The 25,272-nt window shown below is 42.4% G+C and overlaps 1 protein-coding gene across 3 annotated transcripts; it reads left to right on the top strand.

Annotated features, from left to right (window-relative positions):
- The first annotated feature begins 329 nt into the window (after window positions 1-329).
- On the top strand, window positions 330-20,272 carry TRIM69 (tripartite motif containing 69). 3 transcript variants are annotated; one of them, XM_084777291.1, is made up of 7 exons: window positions 330-526; window positions 8,655-9,131; window positions 11,268-11,360; window positions 14,441-14,674; window positions 15,538-15,560; window positions 15,639-15,763; window positions 19,712-20,272. In XM_084777291.1, exons 1-7 carry the CDS (start codon window positions 521-523, stop codon window positions 20,248-20,250), a joined length of 1,497 nt encoding a protein of 498 aa, XP_084633417.1. In that variant the 5' UTR covers window positions 330-520; the 3' UTR covers window positions 20,251-20,272. The 3 variants fall into 3 exon arrangements, with proteins under 3 accessions (XP_084633417.1, XP_084633416.1, XP_084633418.1); XM_084777290.1 differs by having other exon boundaries at window positions 331-526; window positions 11,265-11,360; XM_084777292.1 differs by lacking the exon at window positions 330-526 and adding an exon at window positions 6,479-6,609 and having other exon boundaries at window positions 11,265-11,360.
- The last annotated feature ends 5,000 nt before the right edge of the window (window positions 20,273-25,272 follow it).

Below are 25,272 nucleotides of genomic sequence, written 5' to 3'. Positions count from 1 at the left end.
TTGGTTCCCAGAACCCACATCCGGTGCTCACCACTACCTGAAGCTCTAGCTCCAGGGATTGGATCCAATTCTTCTGGCCTCTGTAGGTACCTCCACACATGTGACACACATGGACGCACGTGCGCGCACACACACACACATATGAACACACGTGTGCACACACACAATTAAACATTAAAAAAATTAGATTACTACCTGAAATTTAAAAGAACTCCCCCACCCCAAATAAAATAATAAAATCAAAAGGGTTGGTAGGTCATTCCAATCGAATCAGAGTTTGTCTTTTTCTTAAGTGAATATGATCAAAGTAACTGACAAACTGTCACGGAACCTGCCAGATCTCTCTCTGGCCTTGCCTGTCTTCTCCAGGTCCTGAACTCTCCCTCCTCCTCTCATGGGCTCTGAGTCCATTCCTAACAAACTACCAGACCCAGGACTCCTGGTCTGCAGCCATCCTGGGCCCACAGAGCAAAGCCAAGTTGCCTGTCTCTGCCCCCTGGTGGCCTGATGACCGAGCTCCATGGAGGTAAGTTACTCTCTAAAACCCATCAATTTTCTAGACACAGCGTTGAAAACAAGATCACAGGAACAGAGTATGGACTGTGGATCAAGAAAGGAAATCCAGGAAATATTTAGCATGTAGCTTTTACCTTCCATACTCCCTCTAGGCTTTTGGAAAAACAGAAATTAAGAGATGTGGGTAAGAAAGTAAGGAAGTCCACCATAACTTTTTGAAAATAACTAAAATAAACATTATACAAAAGCTTACCCTGCTTATTAATATAACTTTATTATCTTTAAATGGAAAGTTTTATTAATTATAAAATTTTAAATAATATTGGTCTTGGTGTGCTATACTTAAAACAGAGGTGCAGTTAAACATTTTTAAAAGTTACATTTGTATATTTTGTGTACGTGTGTGGATGTGCATGCCACAGCACATGTGGGGAGGTTAGAGACAATTTGTAGGAGACAGTTCACTTCTTCCACCATGTGGGTCTCAGGGACTGAACTTGGGTTGTCAAACTTGGAGGCTTGCATCTTTACCTGCTGAGCCATCTCAGTTAAACTTTTAAAATAATTTCCTTGTTTTAAAATATCTTAAAACTAAACTAAAGGAAGTTAGTTTTCTAAACTTTGGTGTTGCCAGAGAGACAAAACAAAACAAAAATGTTAATTTATGGGTTTCCACTAAAACACGCTAAGAACTCCCAACACATGGACCCTGATGCTGTTCTCATTTTTCCACGTGTTTACTTAGGCAGCTCACTGTTTATTGTTTTGAGCTACTAGGTCGTGTTTTGAGTTGGGGGTCTCTTTATAAAGGCTGCTCTGGAACTCAAGATCCTCCGGCCTCTATCTCGTGAATGCCAGATTTACAGGCCTGTGCCACCACAACCAGCCTGAGGTTGAATTTTGTCTGTAGTAATGCGTTATGATAATCTGGTTCTAATCTCCTATACTGCAGGACCTTGACTTGCTCTTCTTTGTCCTTAGCTACTGAAGAAAACTGGGCCACCAATATTTTGTTTACATTTTCTGTAGGGGGAAAAAAAAGATGCCTTTTCCTGTTCTACTCTGATCATTTTATAGTCAAAGTCAGGGGGGAAAACCCCACTTTTTTTAAATAGTAAAATAAAAGATTGTATGCCAGTGAACTTCCACAGTTGAGGCAGAGGCCTGAAATAGTGAAGGACAGGACACCTTCAACTCAGGGAAGCCTCCAAGTCCTCCTGTGACAAGGCAGACTCAGGAAGCAGGGCTTTGTTTTTGCTTTTGTTTTTCTTTAGGCAGAGCTGTCTGCCATACTGCTTGTATCTAGATAAGTTTTTTTTTTTTTTTTTTTTCCCCCTCGAGGCAGGGTTTCTCGATGTAGCCTTGACTGTCCTGGACTAGTTTTTGTAGACCAGGCTGGCCTTGAATCCACAGTGATCTGCCTGCCTCTGCCTCCCGAGTGCTAGGATTAAAGGCATGCGCCCACCACCCCTGGCTGATAAATTGTATTTTTATTTGTAAGGTCAGTTTTCTTTTCAAAATAGGGTTTCACATAGCTCCAGGCTGACTGAAAATTTGCTGTTAACTAAGGCTTCCCCTGGACTCCTGTGTCTCCTTTTTTGTTTCCCAAGTGCTAGGGTTATAGGTGTGTTCCATCATGCCTAGCTTTCTGTAAACAGGCTTAAATAAAGTCAACCATAGGGCAAGAGGCAGAGCAAGCGACCAGATGACAGGGAGTGAACATAGGAAAAAAACCATAAGAGAGTCCAGGAAGTCTGGAGGACAGAGAGACACACAGGAAGTAGAAAGGAGGGACATTCAGTTTGAAGGGTTTGTTTTTAAGACAGCGTGGAGGAGGACAAGGGGCTTTTTCTTTCTGGGTCGTTGGATGAGTAGGAAGGTCAGCTGGGTGCTTTCTCTGCCTCTCTGAGCTAGCAGGTTTTCACTCCAGCATCTGGCTCCTGAGTCTTTATTGGTAAAACTGAATGTTTTAAGATTTTGTTTAGGAACAACTGACTCTATCTATATCTCTCCATTTCTGCTTCTGCTTCTTGTTTAAAATGTATCTGCCAGGTCCTGCCCTTTTCTTTTCTTTTTTTTTTTTTTTTTTTTTTTTTGAGGTGCGGTCTCTCTATTATGTAGCTCTGGATGTCCTGCATTCACTCAATGGGCCAGGCTGGCCTCAAACTCAAAGATATCCATCCACCCTGCTTCTGCCTCCCAAGTGCTAGCAGTAAAGCCATGCACCACTATGCCTGGGCAGATCCTGTTTCTTCAATGACTTTCTGTGCCACGGTTTTCTGTGTTCCACACTGTATCTTACAGTGATCTTTAGCAATTGCTCCTTTGTTTTCGGATTCTTTTGTTTTCAAATTTGAATTCATGAGATGCTCTGGTTTGCACAATCATCTTTTGCTTTAGTTAACAACTGGGGTTCCTAGACAGCTTATGAAATGGCCCAGAAGCCCATCTGTAGTCTGGCAAAGGAAGTGAAAGTCACATAGTACACACACACACACACACACACACACACACACACACACACACACACACACACTTTTAGCATGGACTGTGGCTCTTTATCAAATAATAGCATGTCTAGTACAGCATATAATACAGGAGTCAAATAAGTTCTAGTTTATAAAAACTAAGATAATACTCATATAACAGATTAACTGTTTAAAAACGTAAAGTCCAGTAGCATTTAGTATATTTACAACATAAATAGCCACCTTTTTCTAAAATGTTTTTTGTCATCAACAAAGGAAATCTCTTGCTCACTAAGCAGTCACTCCCACTTTTCCTTCTCCTAGGTGCCCTAGAAAGCACTAATTTTTCTGTCTCTTAGAGATTTACCTATGCTGACTATTTTATATAAACAAAATCATCAAATATATGATCTTTTGTATGGGCTTGTTTATTTGTTCTGGTATTATTTTGTGAGTCTGGCAATTGAACCCAGGCTTTTATTAATTCTAGGCAAGTACTCTAACCACTGAGAGATACTCCCTGTCCAGTGTACTGTGTGAATTTTGTATATATGCATGTATGTACACATGTATGTGAGTATACATATGCGTAAGCATGTACCAGAAGGCCAGCAGAGGAAGTTTGTGTCTTCTTCCACTGTTCTCTCCCTCATTCCCCTGAGACAGGGTCCCCCATTGCTTTCTGGCTAGTCTTGGAACTTGCTCTGTAGACCAGGCTGGCCTCCAACTCACAGAGATCCGTCTGCATCTGCCTCCTGGGTGCTAGAGTCAAAGCTGTGTGCCACCGCGCCTGGCTGTGTTTAATTTTTTGAGGAAGTACAAAAACGTTTTTTACAGTGGCTGCATTATTTTACATTCTCATTAGCAGCGTCCTTTACAAAACGTGTATGGAGCTGGTCGTGGCGTATGCCTTTAATCCCAGCACTTGGGGGGTAGAGGCAGGCAGATCTCTCTGAGTTTGAGGCCAGCCTGGTCTACAAAGTGAGTCCAGGACAGCCAAGGCTACACAGAGAAACCCTGTCTCACAAAACCAAACCAAACCAACCAACCAACCAACCAAAAACTGTGTATGGGTGTCTTGCTTGCAAATATGCCAGTGTACCTCCTGTGTGACTGTGCCCCTGGAGTTAGAAGAAGGCAACAGATACCCTGGAACTGGAGGTTTAGATGGTTGTGAGCAGTCATGTGGGCGCTGAGAATGGACCTAAGTCCACTGGAAGAGCAGCAAGTGCTCTTAACCTCTGAGCTCTCTCCAGCACTCAGCAATGTACCTTTTAAAATTATTTCAATCCTAGTGTGAAATTCTAATATTTCATTGTGAGATATGAGAATAATAAATTTACCAGGTGGTGGTGGCGCACGCCTTTAATCCCACACTCGGGAGGCAGAGGCAGGTGGATCACTGTGAGTTTGAGTCCAACCTGGTCTACTAAGCGAGTCTAGGACACAGACACAGAGAAACCCTGTCTCAAAAAAACAAAAACAAAAACAACAACAACAACAACAAAAAAGAGAGAGTGAGAGAGAACAATAAATTCAAAAATCTCATGTGAACTTTTCTAGTGATTAAAGGTATTGAACATTTTCTCGTGTGTTTGTTGAAAGGTATTGAACATTTTCTCGTGTGTTTGTTGACCAGCTGTGTGTCTTTGGACAAATGCCTATTTAATTCCTCTGCCAATTAAAAAATTATTTCTAGCTAGATGTGGTGGCGCACACCTTTAATCCCAGCACGTGGGAGGCAGAGGCAGGCAGATCACCGTGAGTTTGAGGCCAGCCTGGTCTACAAAGTGAGTCCAGGACAGCCAAGGCTACATAGAGAAACACTGTCTCAAAAAAACAAAACAAAAATTAAAAAATGGTTGTTATTCTTTTTTTGTGTTGTGAGAGTTCTTTTATTTTGGATTCTAGACCCTTAAAAGGACTAGAATTTGCAAATTATTTAGTTCTTTATGTACTTTGACTTTTACTTTGTGAAAGGAAAACTAAAAAGGTTTTCTTTTACATACATTTTTTTCTTTATTTTCTGACACAGGGTTTCTCTGTGTAACCCTGGCTGTCCTGGAACTCACTCCGCAGACCAGGCTGGCCTTGAACTCAAGAGATCTGCCTGCTTCTGCCTCCTGAGTGCTGGGACTAAAGGTGTGTGCCTCCACCACCCAGCTTCAGTTTTTATTTTTAAAATATTAAAATTTTATGTGTATGAGTATTTGCCTGTACATATGTATGTGTCCCATGCGTACACCTGATGCCCCCATAGGTCAGAAGAGGGCATCAGATTCCCTGGAAGCAAAATTAGAGAGGGCTGTGAGCCACTGTGTGGGTGCTGGGAAACAAGTCCAGGGCCTCTGCAGAGTAGCAAGTGCTCTTGACCACTGACTAATTTCTCCAGCAACTGTTCATTTTTTAAACGTATTTTTATATTTAATTAATTTATTCAGATTACATCTCAATTGCTATCCCATCCCTTGTATCCTCCCATTCCTCCCTCCCTCTGTTTTCATCCTATTCCCCTCCCCTAGGTCTGTGACTGAAGGGGACCTTCTCCCCCATTAATATGGTCACAGCCTATCAAGTCTCATCTTGGTAACCTGCTTATCCTTTCTCTGAGTGCCAACAGGCCTCCCCACCAAGGGGAAGTGGTCAAATACGGGGCACCAGAGTTCATGTCAGAGTCAGTCCCCACTCGCCACTCAATTGTGGAGACTGCCCTGTCCACTGGATAGATCTGGGTAGGGGTTTGATGTTTACTGCATGTATTGCCCTTGGCAACTGTTCATTTTTAAGACTGGCCTCACCATGTACGTTGGACAGACTGATCCACATAGTGACCAGTTACATTCCAGGCTAGCTACAGATACACGGTGAGACCCGTCTCAAAAACAAACCAACCCCCCCCCCCCATCTTAAGTGACTTAATTATAATCCACTTGCTATCCACTATAATCTCACATGCTAATTTGAGACAGATGAGACAGATGCTGTTATTATTCTCCTAATCTGGGGAAGGGCCAGGGTCTAACTCTGCAAGTCTGGCTCTAGAATCTGCACTCCTTGTTTTACTCATGAATTCATTTGTTTTCAGTCTTCATGCAGGGAAGGATCTGTACTCCTTGTCTTATCCATTTTCAACTGCTAGGGTCTGACGTAGCTGGTCTAGGACCCATACACAGCTGATGGTGACTACCAACTGCTCTTCCTTCCCCCACCTCACGAAGGCTGTGACTACAGGCATGGGCCACCACACTCAAACAGCAGCCAAGGTTCTGCCATCATGTCCTCCTCCTCCTCCCCCTACCCTCTCCTCTTCCTCCTCATCAATTTTTAGAGACAGGGCTTCCGTATGTTGCTCTGGCTGTCCTTGAACTTGATCTGAAGACCAGGTTGGCCTCAAACTCAGAGATCCACCTGCCTCTGCCTCACAGTGCTGGAACTGAAGGCATGTGACATCACCACCCAGCATCTCTTAATTATGACAATGGTTTCTAGTAAGAGTTAACATTCCAGGGCTGGAGAGAGAGCAGTGGGATTGAGGGAGCTCACTGATCTTGCGGAGGACCCAGGTTCAGTTCCCACCCATAGAAGTGGCTCACAACTGCCTGTAACTCCAGCTCCAGGCGGTCCTGTACGTATTTACTTACTGACTCACTCTTAACAGTGCCGAAGGACCAAACCCAGGGTCTGGGGCATGCTGAGCAAATGCTCCACCACTGACCTGAATTCTAAGCCATGTAAGAGATCCCAGGCGGGATCCTTTCATGTTGTCCAGGATGGATTTAAAGCCCCAGGCTCAGACAATCCTTTTGTCTCAGGTTCCCAGGTAGCTGCAAATACAGGCACATGCCAGGCATGGAGTTCTCTTTCCTCACTTTTTAAAGTTATGTTGCCATTGCTGCTGGTGTTAGGGATTGAGCCAAGGACCTTTATGTGCTTGGCAAACATTCTACTGGTAATTTACTAGTAATCTACTAGTAATTTAGTTTTCAATGTCAGTGTTTATAGCTATACATTACCCAGATAGTACTGCTTTTATCATATTCCGTAAGTTTTGGTATGTATTTTTCTTTATTCATTCATCTCAAAATATTCTAGAATTTTACTTCTTCTTCTTCTTTTTTTTTTTTTTTTTTTGACCCACTGGGTGACTAAGAGTATGCTGTTTAATTTTCACATAATTGGGAGTTTTCCATTTTGCTTGTCATTGCTTGCTAGTTTCACTCTGTAGTATCTGAGCAGAAGCTCTTAGTCACGTAGTCACCATGACCACAGCAACTCCTACAAAGGAAATCATTTAGTTGGGGCTGGCTTACATTCAGAGGTTTAGCCTGTTGATGTCATGGCAGGAAGCATGGCAGCACTCAGGCAGACATGGTCCTGAAGCCGTAGCTGAGAGCTCTATGTCCACATCTGCAGGTGGCTGCCAGAGGGGCAGAGACCGGACCTAGCTTGGACCCTTGAAGCCTCAAAGCCCACCTCAGTGACACACTTTCTCCAACAAGGCCACAGTCCTTACCCCCCACCCCATTCCCCCCTCCAACCCGCATCAAGTAGCACCACTCCCTAATGATCAAATCTGTGCGCCCCTGGGTCCGTTCTTACTCAAACTGCCACACACGTCACGTGACTTTAGTCCTTGCAAATGTATTGAGACTTGTTTTGTGACTTAACATATGCATTTGAGAGCAGTGTGTATTCTGTTTTTCTTTTCTTTTTTTTTGGTTTTTCAAGACACGGCTTCCTTGTGTAGCCTTCCCTGGCTGTCCTAAACTCACTTTGTAGGTCAGGTTGGCCTCGAACTCACAGCGATCTGTCTGCCTCTGCCTCCTGAGTGCTGGGATTACAGGTGTGTGCTACCGAGTATGTATTCTGATGTCAACGGAATCATATGTGTGTTCCCAGGATGCCCCAGACACTGCATTTCTGGGTTTGTGTGATAAGCAGAAGATAAAAATAACTCATGAAACAGGAACTTTAAGTAAAAAAAAAAAAAAAAATTTTTTTCAAGACAGGACAGCCAAGGTTATACAGAGAAACCCTGTCTCGAAACTCCCCTCCCCCTAAAAAAAAAAAAAAAAAAACAACTTGAAATAGTGCCACAAACTTTGATGTTAGAAAACATTAAAATTTATTTTATTTATTTAATGATTTTTAAGTATGCATACATGGGTTTGTCCAAATGAGTACAGTTCCTCTGAAGGTCAGGGAAACAGTGTTGCGTTTCCTGAAACTAGAGGTACAGGCCATTTTCAGCCATTTGATGTGGGTGCTAGAAACTGACCTTGGGACCTCTGCTAGAACAATACATGGGGCTGGAGAGATGGCTCAGTGCTTAAGAGCACTGTCTGCTCCTCCAGAGGTCCTGAGTTCAATTCCCAGCAACCACATGGTGGCTCACAACCATCTATAGTGAGACCTGGTGTCTTCTTCTGGTACTGGTGTGCAGGCATTCATGCAAGATACTGTTTACATAATAATCCTTAAAAAAAAAAAAAAGTAAAGAAAAGCGTGTGCCCTTCACTACTGAGTCACCTCTCCAGCCTCCGTTGAATTATTTTCAGAGATGATTATATTGCTTTGGCTGAATCAATTCACCTTTAGGAATGGAGTCTACATCCTTGTGTATGGAAATGGGCGGTAAGAGAACCTTAACTAAGGTATTCTTTTCCAAAGGTATCCTCCAGGTCCCCCTCCAACTTCGATCCAGGCAACTATGTTGAAGTGACTGATACAACCACCCACTTACCCTCAAAAGTGGTGATACAGGATATTACCATGGACCTGCACTGTCCACTGTGTAAGGATTGGTTCCACGACCCACTGATGCTGAGCTGTGGCCACAACTTCTGCCAAACCTGTATCCAAAACTACTGGAAACTGCATGCCAAGGAAACATTCTGTCCGGAGTGCAAGATGCTATGCCAGTACAGCAACTGTACGTTCAACCTGGTGCTGGAGAAGCTGGTAGAGAAGATTAAGAAGGTTCCCCTGCTCAAGAGCCACCCACAGTGCCCAGAGCACGGGGAGAACCTGAAACTGTTCAGTAAGCCAGACGGGAAACTGATCTGCTTTCAATGCAAGGATGCACGATTGTCTATGGAGCAGTCTAAGGATTTCCTGCACGTCTCTGATGCTGTCTGTTTCTTTACGGTGTGTGAGCCCTGGGTCTTGGGAAACCCCTTAAGAAAACTTTTTTTGGAGGGCCTCTTCTTTCTTCTGACCTCATACCTTTATTCAAATAATGAGAAAGCTCAGAGCCCTCAGAAATACAACATACCTTGGAAAGTTCTCTCTCTAGAGACGCTATGTCCAGGAAAGGAGCTGTAAAGGAGCTATGGCTGACCCTCTCGGTTACACTGGGTAAAACATGAACAGATAGCACAGTGTTCCTGTTACAAAAAATTTCAAACTTTGATGAAGTTTCAAATGAGTACAACAGGCGGACTATTATATAATAATGTATTCCTGAGAGCTAAGTTTTGTCACATTAGTAACTCCTTAGTGTTCAGGATCTCTGAGATGGCCATGGGATGTACAATGAGGGAAAGGTGTGAGACTAGAGCTGGGAAATCATTTAGATTTGGATGGGCAGAAGGCAAAAGGAAACGTTCCAATGGGAACAGCGCATTTAAAGGTGTCCAGGGTGAGCACTACAGCCAGGGTGAAAATGTAGAATTGCAGCGGCCTCCTCCAGTCCCGGTATCTGGACAACAGGATGTCAAAACTTGATTGTCTTGTTGTTTATTTCACTCACCAATTTTGTTTCGGTCCTGCCGGGGATTGAATCCAGGGTGTAGTGCACACACACAAGTATTATGCTATTGAACTGCATCCTCAGCTCCAGTCACAGGTCTCAGTGGGCAGGAGTTAGGACACTGTGGAAAGGAAACAGGTTTGGTACCAAGAGCTTACTTGAGTGAACATAGCCTTATTAGAGGAAAAAACGAGAAACAACTCCAGAGAGTAGGAAGGGCTCTGCCTCAGTTTGGGTTTTACGGCTGTGAAGAGACGCCATTACCAAGGCAACTCTAATAAAGGAAAACACTTTTTGGGGGGCTTGCTTACAGTTTCAGAGGTTTAGTCAATTATCACCATGGTGGAAAGTGTGGCAGTGTCCAGGCAGACACGGTGCTGGAGAAGCTGGGAATCTTGGTCCACAGGCAGCAAGGAGAGACTGTGCCGCCAGGGGAGGCTTGAGCATATAGGAGACCTCAAAGCCCGCCTGCACAGTGACTCGCTTCCTCCACCAGGCCACACCTAATAATAGCACCACTCTACGGGCCAAGTATTCACACACACGAGTCTATGGGGGCCATAACTATTCAAACCACCACAGACTCCAACCATGAAATACCTCAGAGGTTATGTATTTCCTGGCGCACTGTGTCTTTGTAGATGTCCTTCCCACTGCCCTTCCTTGTGTGTGTGTGTGTGTGTGTGTGTGTGTGTGTGTGTGTGTGTGTGTACACATGTGACAGGACAATTTGAAGGAGCTGGTTCTTTCCTTTCACAACATGGGTTCTAGAGACTGAGCTTAGTTTAGCAGAGCCCTCTTACTTATCCCAGAAATTAGCTAACATTAAATTTGATAATTCCTTATGCTAAACTTTCTGTTTGGGCAGGGCGGTGGTGGCCCATGCCTTTAATCCCAACACTTGGGAGGCAGAGGCAGGCGGATCGCTGTGAGTTTGAGGCCAGCCTGGTCTATAAAGTGAGTTCCAGGACAGCCAAGGCAACACAGAGAAATCCTATCTTGAAAACAACAACAACAACCACCCTCTGTTCAAACAGATACTAGTGTGGCTTCTATACCCTGGCAGGCTCTACTCTGTAGCTAGGACTGGACTCCCATGCTGCCATTTGTTTAGTCTGTCCAGTTCCACACCTGTCTCTTTGTGCTATTGGCACAGGTCTCGTTCTGTTCCACAGATGCATCTCTGTGCTATAGGCATGTGTGTGCATGCATGTGGAGGCCACAGGAAAACTTTAGGTTATTCCTCAAGTTTTGTACACCTTGTTTTCTGAGACAAGGCTTTTCATGAAGACCTGGGACTGAAGATTAGCTAGGCTGGCAGGCTGGCCAGTTAAGTCCCAACAATCTTATCTCTCTCCATCTTGCCAGTACTGAGCTTAAGTGAGCCACCACACCCAGCCTTTTACATAAGTGCTGGGGTCCAAACTCAGGTCCTCACATCTCTGTGGCTCTCCCCAGGCCCCAGGGATGCACTTTGTGTTCTTTTATTTCCCAAGTTGCTGTGGGTTAATTCTATTTGGTATTTCTAGAAGGAGCTTGCTGTCTATCAGAGCCAACTCCAGACATCCCTACAGGAGCTTCAGTCTCTCAGAACGATGCAGAGAGATGCCATTGCTGCTTACAAGGTGAGGGGCAGAGCTGGGATACACCCTTCCTGGGACTGCAGCCGTAGCAGTGTACTAACTGGCACCTGGGCTATAGAGATGATGTTATTTCACTTCAGAGTATGAAGAAATGATGGTAGAAAAGGTCCCCGATATTTGATCAGCTGAACAGATTAGCTTTTGTCCTAACATGTTGAGCCTTTTAGTGGTAAAGTTACTCGGTGAACGTTGTGGGATTGAGATCTGCTTAATCTACCCTTTCACCGATGGCAAAATAAGGACTTTACCAGTAAAACCTAACAAAGATGGCTATTTCCAAAGAAGTACTTTTATTTCTTTTGGGTTTGAAACCAGGTACCTTTGAACCACGGGCTCTCAGATTACATTTCCCTATCTGATTCATCCTTGTTCACTGTTTCTGAAGTACACAGAGCTGCTGCTTACACACGCCTACCCACTTTAGACTTCACAGGATCGCTAAACAACACTAACAGTAAAGCTTGGGCAAACCAGTCACTAGGGTGGGGGCTAAATGATAAGTTCTGCCTCTTCAGTAGTTACTCTATTATTAGAGCTATCTTTGACATTTGGCATCTGGAAAAACATGTAGCCTCAGGGAAAGAAAGACAGATGGAGTTACGGATGCTTCCACAGAATTTTGTTACCATTTCCTAGTTCAGCTACTACAGTAAATATTCATTCATTTAAAAAATATTGATATTGAACGGGTCAAGGCATTAGATTCATTCCCAAACTAGAATCTGAGGAGACAGGTATTAAACAATGACACCAATGCCAATAAGATAACAATAGTCATTAATACTATATGACATGAAAATATAGCACCGAAGAGGAGAACCTAAGAGGGTGGAGGAACGTGCTCTGAGGAAGTCACCGGCACTGGGGGTGCACTGGTTGGCAGGATCCTTGCCTAGCATGCATGAGGCCCTGAGTTTCATCACCAACATCACATAAACTAGGCAGGGTGGCACTCAGAGGGTGGAAGAAAGAAGATCCGAAGTTCAAGGTCATCTTTGGCAACACACAGAATTCTAGGCTAGCCTGGGATACATGAGACCCCACTCTCAAAAAGAAAAGGTTTTGGTTTTGTTTTGTTTTGTTTTTTTAGGGCTGTAGGATGAGTAACTTAATCAAATGAACTGATGAACTGTGTGAGGGGGAATATGAAACAAAGGTCCTGGAGGAGAGCGCTGTAGGGAGAGGAAAAAGATACATGGAAAAGTCCAAAAACAGGATGTTAAACAGAAAAAGGTTCAATAAAGCAATAGCATCCTAGAGGCAGTTATGGCCCAATCATGCAGGTCCTTATATGGAAGACATTAAGTATTTTGAATTTGATCCTGCAACATGAGGATCAATAAGGATTTGTAAGCAGGACAGTTTCATCTCATTTTGAAAATGTGTGGTGGCTGTGTCAGGGACAATGGTGGCTGTGTCAGGGACAATGGTGGCTGTGTCAGGGACAATGGTGGCTGTGTGAGAGCCGATGATGAGACCATATGGTTAGAAAACTGTTGCAGGTCAGTAGGCCAAGAGCAATGGCACTTGACTAAAGAGGCAGTGTATACACAGAGATAAGTAAGAACATATGGTGTAGGGAGGAACTTATAGAGCTGTGGTGTGGTGATTGACCAAATAGGCGTAAATAGCAATATCAGATAAGCATTTGGGCTTAGGAATCTGGAATCTGCCTACAAAGTATAGCATGAGCTTAGGACAGAATACCAATTAATTTTAGTATTTAAAACTTGGTTAGAGGAAGTAGAACCAATTAGACTGGGAAATCAAGAGAAAGGTGAAAGGAAAAATGGAATACTTGGGTTAGAAAAATGATGGAGTTAAGACTATTTTAAGAGTGTGACAATGATTGTCCATGACATCTTAGCTAGGAAACCAGGCCATGAAGATAGAAGTTTATGAACAAAAACAGAAGGAATTTACTATTATTATTATTATTATTATTATTATTATTATTATTATTATTATTATTATTATTACTACTATTATTATTATTACTATTATTTTGGTTTTTCGAGACAGGGCTTCTCTTGTGTAGCCTTGGTTGTCCTGGACTCACTTTCGTAGACCAGGCTGGCCTCGAACTCACAGCGATCCGCCTGCCTCTGCCTCCCGAGTGCTGGATTAAAGGCATGCACCACCACGCCCAGCAGAAGGAATCAATTATTATAATCTTATTTTGTTAATGTATTGAAACAGGGTCTGTCTCTCCATGTAGCTCTTGCTGCTCTGGAATTCACAATGTAAACCAGACTAGCCTCAAATTCAGAGATCTGCCTGCCTCTGCCACCCGACCCCCACCCCTACTGCCAAGTGCTGGAATTAGAGCCACGCACCAACATGCCCAGGTTGAATACAAACTTTCACTGAGATTCAGTGAAAGTGCTGCAGTAGGGGGCAAGTGAACTTGGAACAAAAAGTCATTTTGGAGATGATGCATTTTCTGGGAATGATAAAATTCTTTGTGTGGTTGAGAACGAGTGGAGAAAGCTGTAAGTCATTAGAAATGAAGAAAATGAGGAGCCGAGAAGTAAGGATATAGTGAGTTCACAATGGAAACAGCTCTCTCTCTCTCTCTCTCTCTCTCTCTCTCTCTCTCTCTCTCAGTGCAGCAATGATCAGATTTAGTGCTTTATGCATCATTCGTGTTCTGTTGTCCTAGAAGTAGCAGTAGTTTTGATTCTCATAGGACAGTTCTCTCAGGTTCCTTATGGCCCTAGTCTAACAGCATCATTTGGTAGATGCTGATTTGCCAGTCTAGGGAAGTATTGTAGCATTCACTTTATAATGTCTGATTGACTCTACAACATTATTTAATAGAGCATTGGTTATCATCCAAACACTGAGGGAAAAAAAATCGAAAACAAAACCGTTCATCCTACACCATAATACTAGCTGGGAAAGAAGGAATAAGCCTCCCAAGGGCTCTGTCTAGTAAGTTGACTGTTGATGCTAAGCAGACATTTGTATGGAGTTTCGCAAGGTGTGCTGGGTGGTGTGAATCCCTGTCCCCAAGTGCTAGTCTCAGTAGTAATCGTGGTGGTGATTATGGAGGTTTCCAGGACAACAAGATACAACTGCAGCAACACCTTTCCTTGGAGTTTCTGAAGCTGCACCAGTTCCTGCACAACAAGGAGAAGGACATCCTAAATGATCTCCGGGATGAGGGGAAGGTCTTGAGTGAGGAGATGGAGGTGAACCTGAACCAGCTTCAGGAGCAGTGTCTCCTCGCCAAAGACATGCTGGTGGACATTCAGACACGGATGGAACAGCAGAACTCGTTTGAGTTCCTCAAAGTGAGATTCTGCACCAATTCGATTACGGGTACACTGGGAAGAAGGGAAGAGAGCCTGCGGGTGAGGGAGGGAAGGAAAACAAATCCTAACCAAGCTCAACCCAACCCAACCCAACCCAGCCCAGCCCAACCCAACCCAACCCAACCCAATCCAACCAACTGGAGGGCCTTAAAGGTCCTCTGGGGGAAAAATAGGCTGCTTTTACTTTTCATTCAGTGGAAAGCTTTTACTTTCATCTTCCTGTGAAGCATGATAGCATAATTTCTCTAATAATGCTATATGAGTAAATATTTTCATGTTTTTCCATAAAGAATGCTGGAGCTTTCTTTCTTTCTTTCTTTCTTTATTTATTTTTGAAAAACATGTCTCGTAGCTTTTGTTGAGTTTTGGGCTTGCAGAAATTATAAACTGAACTATCTAAAAAGCTTTAGGCCAAACTTTGCTACCTGAAGTCTCACTTCTAAAGCATCAATGGTGATCACTTCAGTACTCAAAAGTTTAGTTACCCTTGGCCCCGGAACTGCTTATGATCTTTTCTTGTTGGAGTATTTGGAAGCAGTCACCTTTTTAAAAAGTTGACCTTAACTATGGACTTACTGGCTTTTTCCCCATTTGCTATGAGAGCTGGAATTACAGAAAACCAGTAGGTTAGTTAATGAGAGGTCACTGTACCATGGATTGGATTGGGGTGCTGGTTGGAAAAGCCTGTGGAGAATGAAAAGTGCTGTTGGTGGTGGACTGAGGTCCATCTGCACAGCAAGCCAGTACTAATAATCAAACCCAGACAGTTATCAGAATAACCAGAGGGATTTCTAGAGATGATGAACAGGCCTCTGACTTCTCTATTTCTCCTTTTCTCTTAGGACATCACAATGTTCCTAGATAGGTAAGCGCTTCTCCGTGGTGCTCTCCCCTTCCTTCTACCCCTGGAGGATGTCTAAAAGTAAACTGTGTCCCCTTACAGCATACAGAAAGGAATGAAGACACTCTCACCCAGACAGATTATCTCCAAAAAGCTGAGCCCAGGCCGCTTCAGAGGTCCCATACAGTACATGATCTGGAGGGAAATGCAGTCCGTTCTCTCTCCAGGTATGGTGGGAAGGAGCTACTGAGCCCCTAATCTATATTTTATCTGTGGGGCGTCCTTTGTAGCTTAAATTAGTTCTTCAGCTTGAGGAAGGACGGAAATGGACTTGGGTGGGTGGAGTTTAGTAAAAAATAATTTTTCTTTTTCTCCTGCTGCTATGATTTAAGAATATGTCTTTGAACTAATAATACATACAAGTCTAATATTAGAATTACTCCTCAGCCAATGACTTTGTTTGATCTTAATATGAAAACAGCCACAATTTTATCCTGTTTTGCTACATCAACTACATGAATTCTCGCAGATATTAAAGGACTGAGCAGGACAAAAATAACACAAGTAGTATCTCAAGATGAAATAATATTCTAGATAAGATGTGTATAAAAATAAGAATTTAGTTGGTGTTTACAGCATTCATATAGATATTATCGTTATTAACCTAGTTAAAAATCATAAACATATCCATGTTACATTTTCCAGGTGACTAAAGACTGAAAGAAAACAACTTCACTGAAGTATAATTAATAGAGCAGAATCTGCCAATTTTACCTAAATATAGCCAGTGTTCAGGCTGATGACTTTTGACAAACATGTAAAGATCTCTGTGATGAAGATAGGTGGATGGGGCTAGAGCGATGGCTTAGTGGGAAAAGAGCTTGCTGAACCAAGAGAAGCACCTGAGTCTGAACGCCTAGTGTGTATGTAGAAAGCCAGGCATGGTGGCAAACCCCTGTGACCCAGGCGTGGGGATGGGAGCGGGGAAGGCAGATCTTAGGAGATTCACGGGCCAGCCAGTCTAGTTGAAAGTGTGAGCTCCAGACTCAGTGAGAAACCTGTCTCAAAAATCAGATGGACAGTGATTGAGGCAGACACCCAAAGTAGGCCTCTGATCTCTACATATACGGGCACACCTGTACGTACACACACACACACACACACACACACACACACACACACACACACTCCCGCATGCACACATGCTCTTCAGAGTTCCCACAAGTCTTTCTGTAATTAGTTCTTTCTGCAAAGCCCCAGCCCTTAATGCTTACTCATCTGCCTTATTTCACTTTTGATTTAATGTAAATCACACATTACAGTATTATGTGTGTGTAGATGTTTATACTTACCTCAGCGTTTCCTTTGATTCACCTCTATAGTTGCACAGTGCAATAATTTTGTTTAATGGATATATCACAATGTGTTTATCTATTCTCCAACGGATGAACATTGGGGTGGATTTCACTTTAGGGCTATTATGAATAAAGTTGTGTGAATCTGTTTATAAATCTTTGAGAAGACCTAGTGGTGGCATTGAAGATGTGCATTTAATTTTATAAGAAACTGTCAACGCTTTGTCTTCCTCAAGTAGAGGAATAATTTTACATTTCCACTTGCAATGAATGATGATACCATTTTTCAACATTCTTGACAAAATCTGATATTGTGGATCTTTCTAATTATAACTAACCCGATGTTGCCAATCTTTCTAATTATACCTATTTAGCCTTAAGTACAGTAACATTTCATCGTTGTTTTAATGTACACATCTCTAATGTCCAATCTCACTGAACACCTTTTCATGTGCTTCACCTATGCCTTTGGTGAGATACATTCAATCATTTGACAACACTTTTGTTGGATTGTTTCAACACTAAATTAAAAAGGGACAAAGCCTTTATTAGGCATGTTTGTTAAAGAGGATTTAAAGAAACAAAACAAAAATAGTGTGTGTCTGTGTATGAGTTTGTTCTCCTGAGTGTGGCTGTCAACAGAGCCTAGAGAAAGGTATTATTAGATCCCCGGGTACTAGAGATTCAGGCAGTCATAAGCTGCCTGATGTGGGTGCTGGAAACAGAACTTCCTCTAAGAGAAGTGCTATGTGCTCTTAGCCTCTGAGCCATCTCTCCAGCCACAAGTGTTTTCCCCCCTTTTTCTTTTTAAAGATTTATTTATTTATTATCCAGTGTTCTTCCTGCATGTACACCTGCAGGCCAGAAGAGGGCGCCAGATCTCATTATAGATGGTTGTGAGCCACTATGTGATTGCTGGGAATTGAACTCAGGATCTCCTGAAGAGCAGACAGCGCTCTGGATTCACGCTGTAGACCAGGCTGGCCTCGAACTCACAGCGATCTACCTGCTTCTGCCTCCTGAGTGCTGGGATTAAAGGTGTGTACCACCACACCTGGCCTACATGTTGTTTTTTTTTTAATTTTATTTTATGGTTCCTTTTTTTTTTTTTTTAAGCTTTTTAAGACAGAGTCTCATGTAACCCAGGCTGACCAAGAGTTGTATGTGGCCAAAGATGATCCTGAGTTCCCTATCTTGTTGTCTCCACCTCCCAAGTGTAGGATTATAGGCATGCACCTGATTCAAACCATTAAGCAGCAACAACAAAGCTAGGGTCTCATTATATTGCTCAGGTTGGCCTTGAATTTAGGATCTTTCTGCTTCAACCTAGTGGGTGCCAGAATTATAGATGTGAACTATTGCTCCAAGTGAATTTTAACTGACACACGGTATTTGTATGTATTTATAGGATACTATGATGTCCAATGCATGCATGCAACAGATAATTAAATCATGGCAATTAGTATTTATATCTCCTCAAACATTTATCACTTCTGTGTGTGCTGGAAACTGCTGAGCTCCTTCAGTTGTTTAAAAATATATAATAAAGCCTGGGGATGTAGCTCCGTAATAGAGTGCTAGCTTAACGGGTTCAGGGCCCTGGGTTCAGTCTCTAGCATTGCCAACCAAACCAAACCAAACCAAACCACTGAAATATATATGTATTCTCTCTTTCTCTCCCTCCCTCCCTCACCCTCCTCTCTCGTGGATACATACACATGTATATACACATATATATATGAATCATTGTAGGTTATGATTACCACATTGTGCCATAAAACGCTGAAATTAACATCTCTCTCACTGCACTTGGTACCTGTTATGCAAGATCACTCTACCCCATCCCTCCCTACCCTTCCCGCCTCCAGTGATGACTAGTCTACTCTATAAGGCAAATCTTCTTAGCTTCTACATATTTTAAAGAAACCTTCATCTGTCATGGAATTCTACTATTGTAGAATACAATATAAATTAATTACTTACAAATGTGAAATTAAAGATTGTTTACAAAGGACAAGCCTGTATTTACTTGTTTACTTAATTCAGTTTTTTTGAGACAGGGTTTCTCTGTGTAGCCCTGGCTGTCCTGGAACTCATTCTGTAGACCAGGCTGGCCTCGAACTCACAGATATGCACCAGTGTCTGCTTCCTGAGCGTTGGGATTAATGGTATGCGCCACCACTGCCCCCACAGGTTTGGTTTTATAATTACCAGATTCAATTGGCATAAAGTTACTTAGTTAGATTTCCCCAAAAAGGTCTACGCGTTGCTTTCAGTGCCTGTACTGTTCTGCCCCAGGCTGGCAAACACCTTTGTCTACTGCATTCTGAAGAGCAGTGGCATACACCACTCTAGAGCTCCAGCGTCTAAACCAAACACAAGCTCGCTGGAACAGACAGTCTCTCCTATACAAGCGACAGCTGCACTTAATCCATCTTTCTTTGTCTCCGTTTACCCATAGTAAACATCTTGTATGTTTATATGCTGACTGAGACACTCTCCTTAGTAAGATTTCCTAGGACAACCTCTCCACATTTTTACCCTTTTGGTATCATTAAAGAGTCACATTATTTGTACTGTTTCCATCAGTAGAACAGAAATTGATTCATAGAAAAGTATGATTTTTATCCTAGATATAAAAATGCCTAGAAATAGCAACAAGGACACCAAGCAATAGAAAGTGTACGAGAAACTCCCTGATTAAGGGGTTTATGTGTCTGGGGAACGAAGCCCCTAGTGTCTATGTCAGTGTTATTTCTTACTATGGGAAATCATATTCACCTTTATTTTCTCTTCCCTGCTCTCTCGTTTTCTTACCAGGCCTATCTCAATTAACCATGGATCCTAAAACAGCTCACCCAAATCTGGTGCTGTCCAAATGCCGGACCAGTGTGTGTCACGGTGATGTTAAACAGGTAATGCCTGACGATCCGGAGAGGTTTGACTCGAGCGTGGCTGTCCTGGGCTCCAAAGGCTTCTCCTCTGGAAAGTGGTACTGGGAAGTAGAAGTAGCAAAGAAGACCAAATGGACAATCGGAGTCGCCAGAGAGTCCATCATTCGGAAAGGGAGCTGCCCTCTGACCCCAGAGCAAGGATTCTGGCTTTTAAGACTAAGGAACCGAACTGATCTAAAGGCTCTGGATCTGCCTTCCACTAGTCTAGAAATGGACAATCTCAACAGGGTGGGCGTGTACCTGGACTACGAGGGAGGGCAGGTGTCCTTCTACAACGCTGCAACCATGAGCCATCTTTACACCTTCAGTGGTCTTTTCATGGAGAAAGTTTTCCCCTACTTCTGTCCTTGCCTTAATGATGGTGGGGAGAATAAAGAGCCATTGCACATCGTGCATCCACAGTAATTAGTTATACTGGTGTATAATTTCAGAGCGTTATTAAAGTATTAAAATAGTTTACCAATTTCACTGGATTCTCTTTCCAATTTATGGGGAACTCTGAAATAGCGGAAAGCAGGACTCACAGACTGACTGACGGGGCCTTTCAAGACAGCATCCCACTTCTCTGGGGTCTTCTGAGACGCAGGAGCTTATCCTGAGTGTGGTCCCCGAGGCTTGTTTCTGGAGCAAAGTGCATAGTGATTCCAAGAGGATGGATTTTCACATCTGCACTCTTCTTCCTGTTTAATTATCTTTCCCCCACCCCAGGGCTGAGATTTAATTATAAAATTCCACCTCATCTCTTTTTGAAAACATGTTGCCATAAATTTGAAAACTTGCTCCAGAAACTTAAAGTAGAAATGGCCTGAATTAGCTTATAATCTTATCTTCCCGTTATCTCTCAACATATTTTTCAGTCCAGCAAATGTTTGGCTCCTTCCCCCGTCCCCTGCTCCCCCCCCCCACCACCTCAGTTCTTTTTTGGGGGGCCCTGCTTTATCAGTGAGAGGTCCCTGTTTCTCCTATATTAAAATACGTCCATATTTTCGCCTGCTTTTGACTCCGTCCTTTTTCACCAGTGCTGTCCACACTCTAGTCCACTGCAGTTTTCATCTCGCTCTCTTCAATATGCCCCTTCCCTAGCTTGTGCCTCCTCTCTAGGTCTAGAGTTCTCGATCGCCACCGGACTCTTGACAAAATGGCTTCAGCTCCTCTCCTTGGAATTCCCTACTTAAAATTGCCTTTATATACAATACACACACACATATACATATACATATATATAATAGATGATTTTGGTTAACTAGTATGATGTGATTAAAAGGCTACATTTAAAACTTACTTTTTTTTTTTAATTAAGGTTTTTCAAGACAGGGTTTCTCTGTGTAACAGTCCTGGCTGTCCTGGACTTGCTTTTATAGACCAGGCTGGCCTCAAACTCACAGCAATCTGCCTGCCTCTGCCTCCTGGGTGCTGGGATTAAAAACAGGCACCACCACGCCCAGCAAAACTTATTTTTTTTTAATCTTATTTTTTAACTTAAGCGTGCGCGCGCGTGTGTTTATCTGAGTATTTGTCATATGGGTACAGGTGCCTGTGGAATACCAAGAGGATGCTGTGTCCCTTAGAGCTGGAGTTCTAGGTGGTTGTGAGCCACCAGATGCGGCTGCTGGAGCTAAACCTGGGTCTTCTGAGAGTGCAGGAAATGCTCTTAACCACTGAGCCATTTGTTCAGCCCCTTCCTACGTCTTCTCATGACTTCACTTCCACCAGAATGTCACAAGGATTCATTTTGAGCCTAGAACTTTGCTGGGTCTTGTCCCTGATCAACTAACATACTTTTCTTAATTATTTTTAAAAATATTAAAGTGCACATTAAGGCAGGTGATACATATGTAAAGGTTTATTAACAACAACAACAATAATAAAACCTAACAACTAAGCTTTAGAACTGAACCCAGACAGTAATGAAATATTGGTGGATCCTGTGTGCCTCTTTTAGTCTTCAAGTATTTGCTACTCTGTTTTGTTATCAAAACAGATCTGGGCTGGGAGAGATGGCTCAGTGGTTAAGAGCACTGTCTGTCCTTCTAGAGGTCCTGAGTTCAATTCCCAGCAACCACATGGTGGCTCACAACCATCTATATTGGGATCTGATGCCCTCTTTGGCATGTGCAGACAGAGCACTCATGTACGGAAAATAAATAAATCATAAAAAAATAGATATAGGCTGGACAGATGGCTCAGCAGTTAAGAGCTCTTACTGCTCTTGCAAAAGACCCAGGTTTGCTTCCCAGTACCCACAGGCATGTTTACAGCCACCTCTAATTTCAGTTTCAGAGGATCTGATGCTTTCTCCTGACTTCCTCAGGTTCCTGAACACATATCGTACGCATAGTCAGACACATTCACACACACACACTCATAAATAATAAAATAATATGTTTTATATAATTTTTTTAAAAATATAAACTACAGCTGGCTTCCTATACATGTATATTTTATTTTTTATTAAATATTCATGTATTTCTAAAATACATATCTCCATTTTACCACTTCTTTTGAACTTGAAAATAAATGGTTTAATGTGGTTTGTCTTCTTGTCCTTTTTGAAAATTCAAAATGATAATGTGCTACTAGTATTCCTTTCTTTATGCATGGTTTAATGTTCCACAGTTACATTTACCTCCGGTCAACTCTAGTCTGAAAACATCAATGGGACGTCCCAGGCATAAATGATTCATTAATTTAAAACTGCAGTTCTGAGTGCTGGGGGGTGCAACTCAGTGGTAGAGCACTTGTTTATCAAGTATGTATATATGTATGTATGTATGTATGCATATATATACATGTACATATATATACATACATATACACACTTGCTTATCATAGGAGCACTAAATAAATAAGTCCACAAACAAACAAACTCCACAGTTGTGAGTAGTCTGGTAAAATCTTTTGCTTTCCTGCTCCTGCCACTTGGGACAGAGAAGAAGTTCCCAGTGTATACACTAATTATGTCATGGTAGTCGAGAGAAAACACGTCAACACTTATGCAATCTATTCTTATAATTGTTCTGTTTTATTATTGTCAATCTCATGTTCAAATTAAACTGTCACAGTAATATACGGATAGTGGTGGAAAGCACTGTAGCATATGTAGGGCCAAGTATCAGCAGCTTCTGGCACCCACCTGGGGTGTTGAAAATCATCACCTGTGCATAAGGCAGGGGACTACTGTATTTTGTGGTGTGAAACCACAGTGATTCAGGATCACTAGTGGGTAAAGGCAGTTGCTGCCAAGCCTGACGGCCTAAGTTCCGTCCCTAGGACCCACATGCAAGGACAGAACTGACTCCCTCAAGTTGTCCTCTGACTTCCACATGCAAACCATGTCACCCCTCAAATTAAGAAACAAATGTAAAGGAGAGATGGTATTCTAAATACCCACCTAGAGTGACTGTTTTCATTTTCCCTTTCTGTGGTTGTTGCTGTTAGCAATTAAGCTACCATAAGCACTCTTCCTCTATTGCTGTATGTGTTCATGGGAGTAAGAGTTTCCCTAAGCGCATAATTGGGACACATAGCTTTAGGTAGCGCCCACCGAACTGTTGATCAAACGACAGCACGGCCTTACATTCTCACTAGCAGGGGCAGCGGGAATCCCTATGACTCTCTGTCTTTGCCGATCCCCTTTTTATTAGTAAGGTCGGTACATAATGGTATTGCACTGTGGTTTTAATTTGCACTTCCTTAACTACCATGTGACTAGGCATCTTTTCATGTGTTTGTTGGTCATTTCTGGGTCTTTTATAGAAAAGTCTATTCAGATGTTTGCTGAAATTTCTAACTGGGCCATTTCTCTCTCATTGTTTCGCAGGGCTATATAAATATATATTCTGAATACTAACCCTCTGCTGATTAGTTGCACTACAGGTACCTTCCCCATTTTGTGACTTGTGCACAGTCACTCTTAATTATGGTGACTTTGATGAAGAAAAGTTTAATGGAGTCAAATTTATGTATTTTTTCCCCTGTCATGCTTAACACTGTGTCTTAATTTTTAAAAATCCTTTGCCTGGGGCCAAAAATATTCTCTTGTGTTCTATGTGTCTTGAGGTTTTGCCTTTCATACTTAAGTGCTCGATGATTCAAACAAATAGAAAATAACAAGTGTGACTTTGTATGTGTCTAATTAAAATACACAAAAATTTGACAGACATGTAAGAACTGATAGCTCCATAACATTTTACACGGCTTTCCTACTAACTAACAGAGAATGAGAGACTGCGAGCAATTTGACCCAATGAACATGTGCAGAACACTGTGTATTCTGGAACATCCTAGAGCTCCAGGGCACTCTCTTTAAAGACATAACCTCACTGCCATATACTTCCATTATAAAGAAAATGCTAAGAACATCAAAAGATTTTTTAAAAAAGATTGATTTATTATGCATACAATGCTTTGCCTGCATGCACACCTGCACTCCAGAAGAGGGCACCAGGTCACATTATAGATGGCTGTGAGCCACCATGTAGTTGCTGGAATTGAACTCAGGACCTCTAGAAGAGCAGTCAGTGCTCTTAACCTCTGAACCATCTCTCCAGCCCCCAAACCTCAGAAGATTTGACCAAACAGACTAGTTTGTTTTTTTGTTTGTTTGTTTATTGTTTTTCATGACAGGGTTTTTCTGTGTAGCCTTGGCTGTTTTGGACTCGCTTTGTAGACCAGGCTGCCCTTGAACTCACCTGCCTCTGCCTCCCGAGTGCTGGGATTAAAGGCGTGCGCCGCCCCCCAGCTGACAGACTAGTATTTTATTTTATTGCAGCTAAGCCATAAATAACTATATTTAGAAGTTAGAAAATCATATGTATCTGGAAAACTCAAAATATATCAGTGTATATGGCTGTGTGTGTCTGTAACCTTCACATTTACCAGTGGAAGAATAGGAGCACAAGGCTGAAGTTAGCCTGTACAGCATAAGGAGACCCTCTCAAAAACAAAAACAATTCAAATAACCCACTTTACAAAATGTTATGCTGAAATGTGAGAATAGTTTGAACTGACCAATAATAAGAAATAACATCTCAAAAAAGCTGTGACACTCAGTTTAAGAGGGACCTCATGGCCCTATAGGCACAATTAGAAAAACAAAAGATGACACTAATTTTTTCCCTTCCTTTCTCATCCTTCCACTCCTTATTTACTTGTTTATTTTACCATGCTGGAAAATGAACCCAGGCCTTGCACTGTGCTCTATCAATCAGTCACATTCCCAGTTTTTTAAGAGTTAACAGGCTGGAGGGAGTGACTTAGTTGGTAGAGCAAGTGCTTTCCTAGGATACACAGACCCTGGGTGAGGGGATCTAAAGGCCCAAGTATGGCCAACATGGTGTCACCAAGACCTTGCCCTTCCCCTTTCCTTGCAAAACCATTGGATTCTCTTATTTAGGCACATCCACATTCGTAAAGCTAGCCACCAAG

Source organism: Acomys minous (genome assembly GCF_964271855.1).
Source record: "Acomys minous genome assembly, chromosome: 3".
Lineage (NCBI taxonomy): Eukaryota > Metazoa > Chordata > Mammalia > Rodentia > Muridae > Acomys > Acomys minous.
Note: the sequence above shows the minus strand (reverse complement) of the source record. Positions and strands in the feature narration are given on the sequence as shown.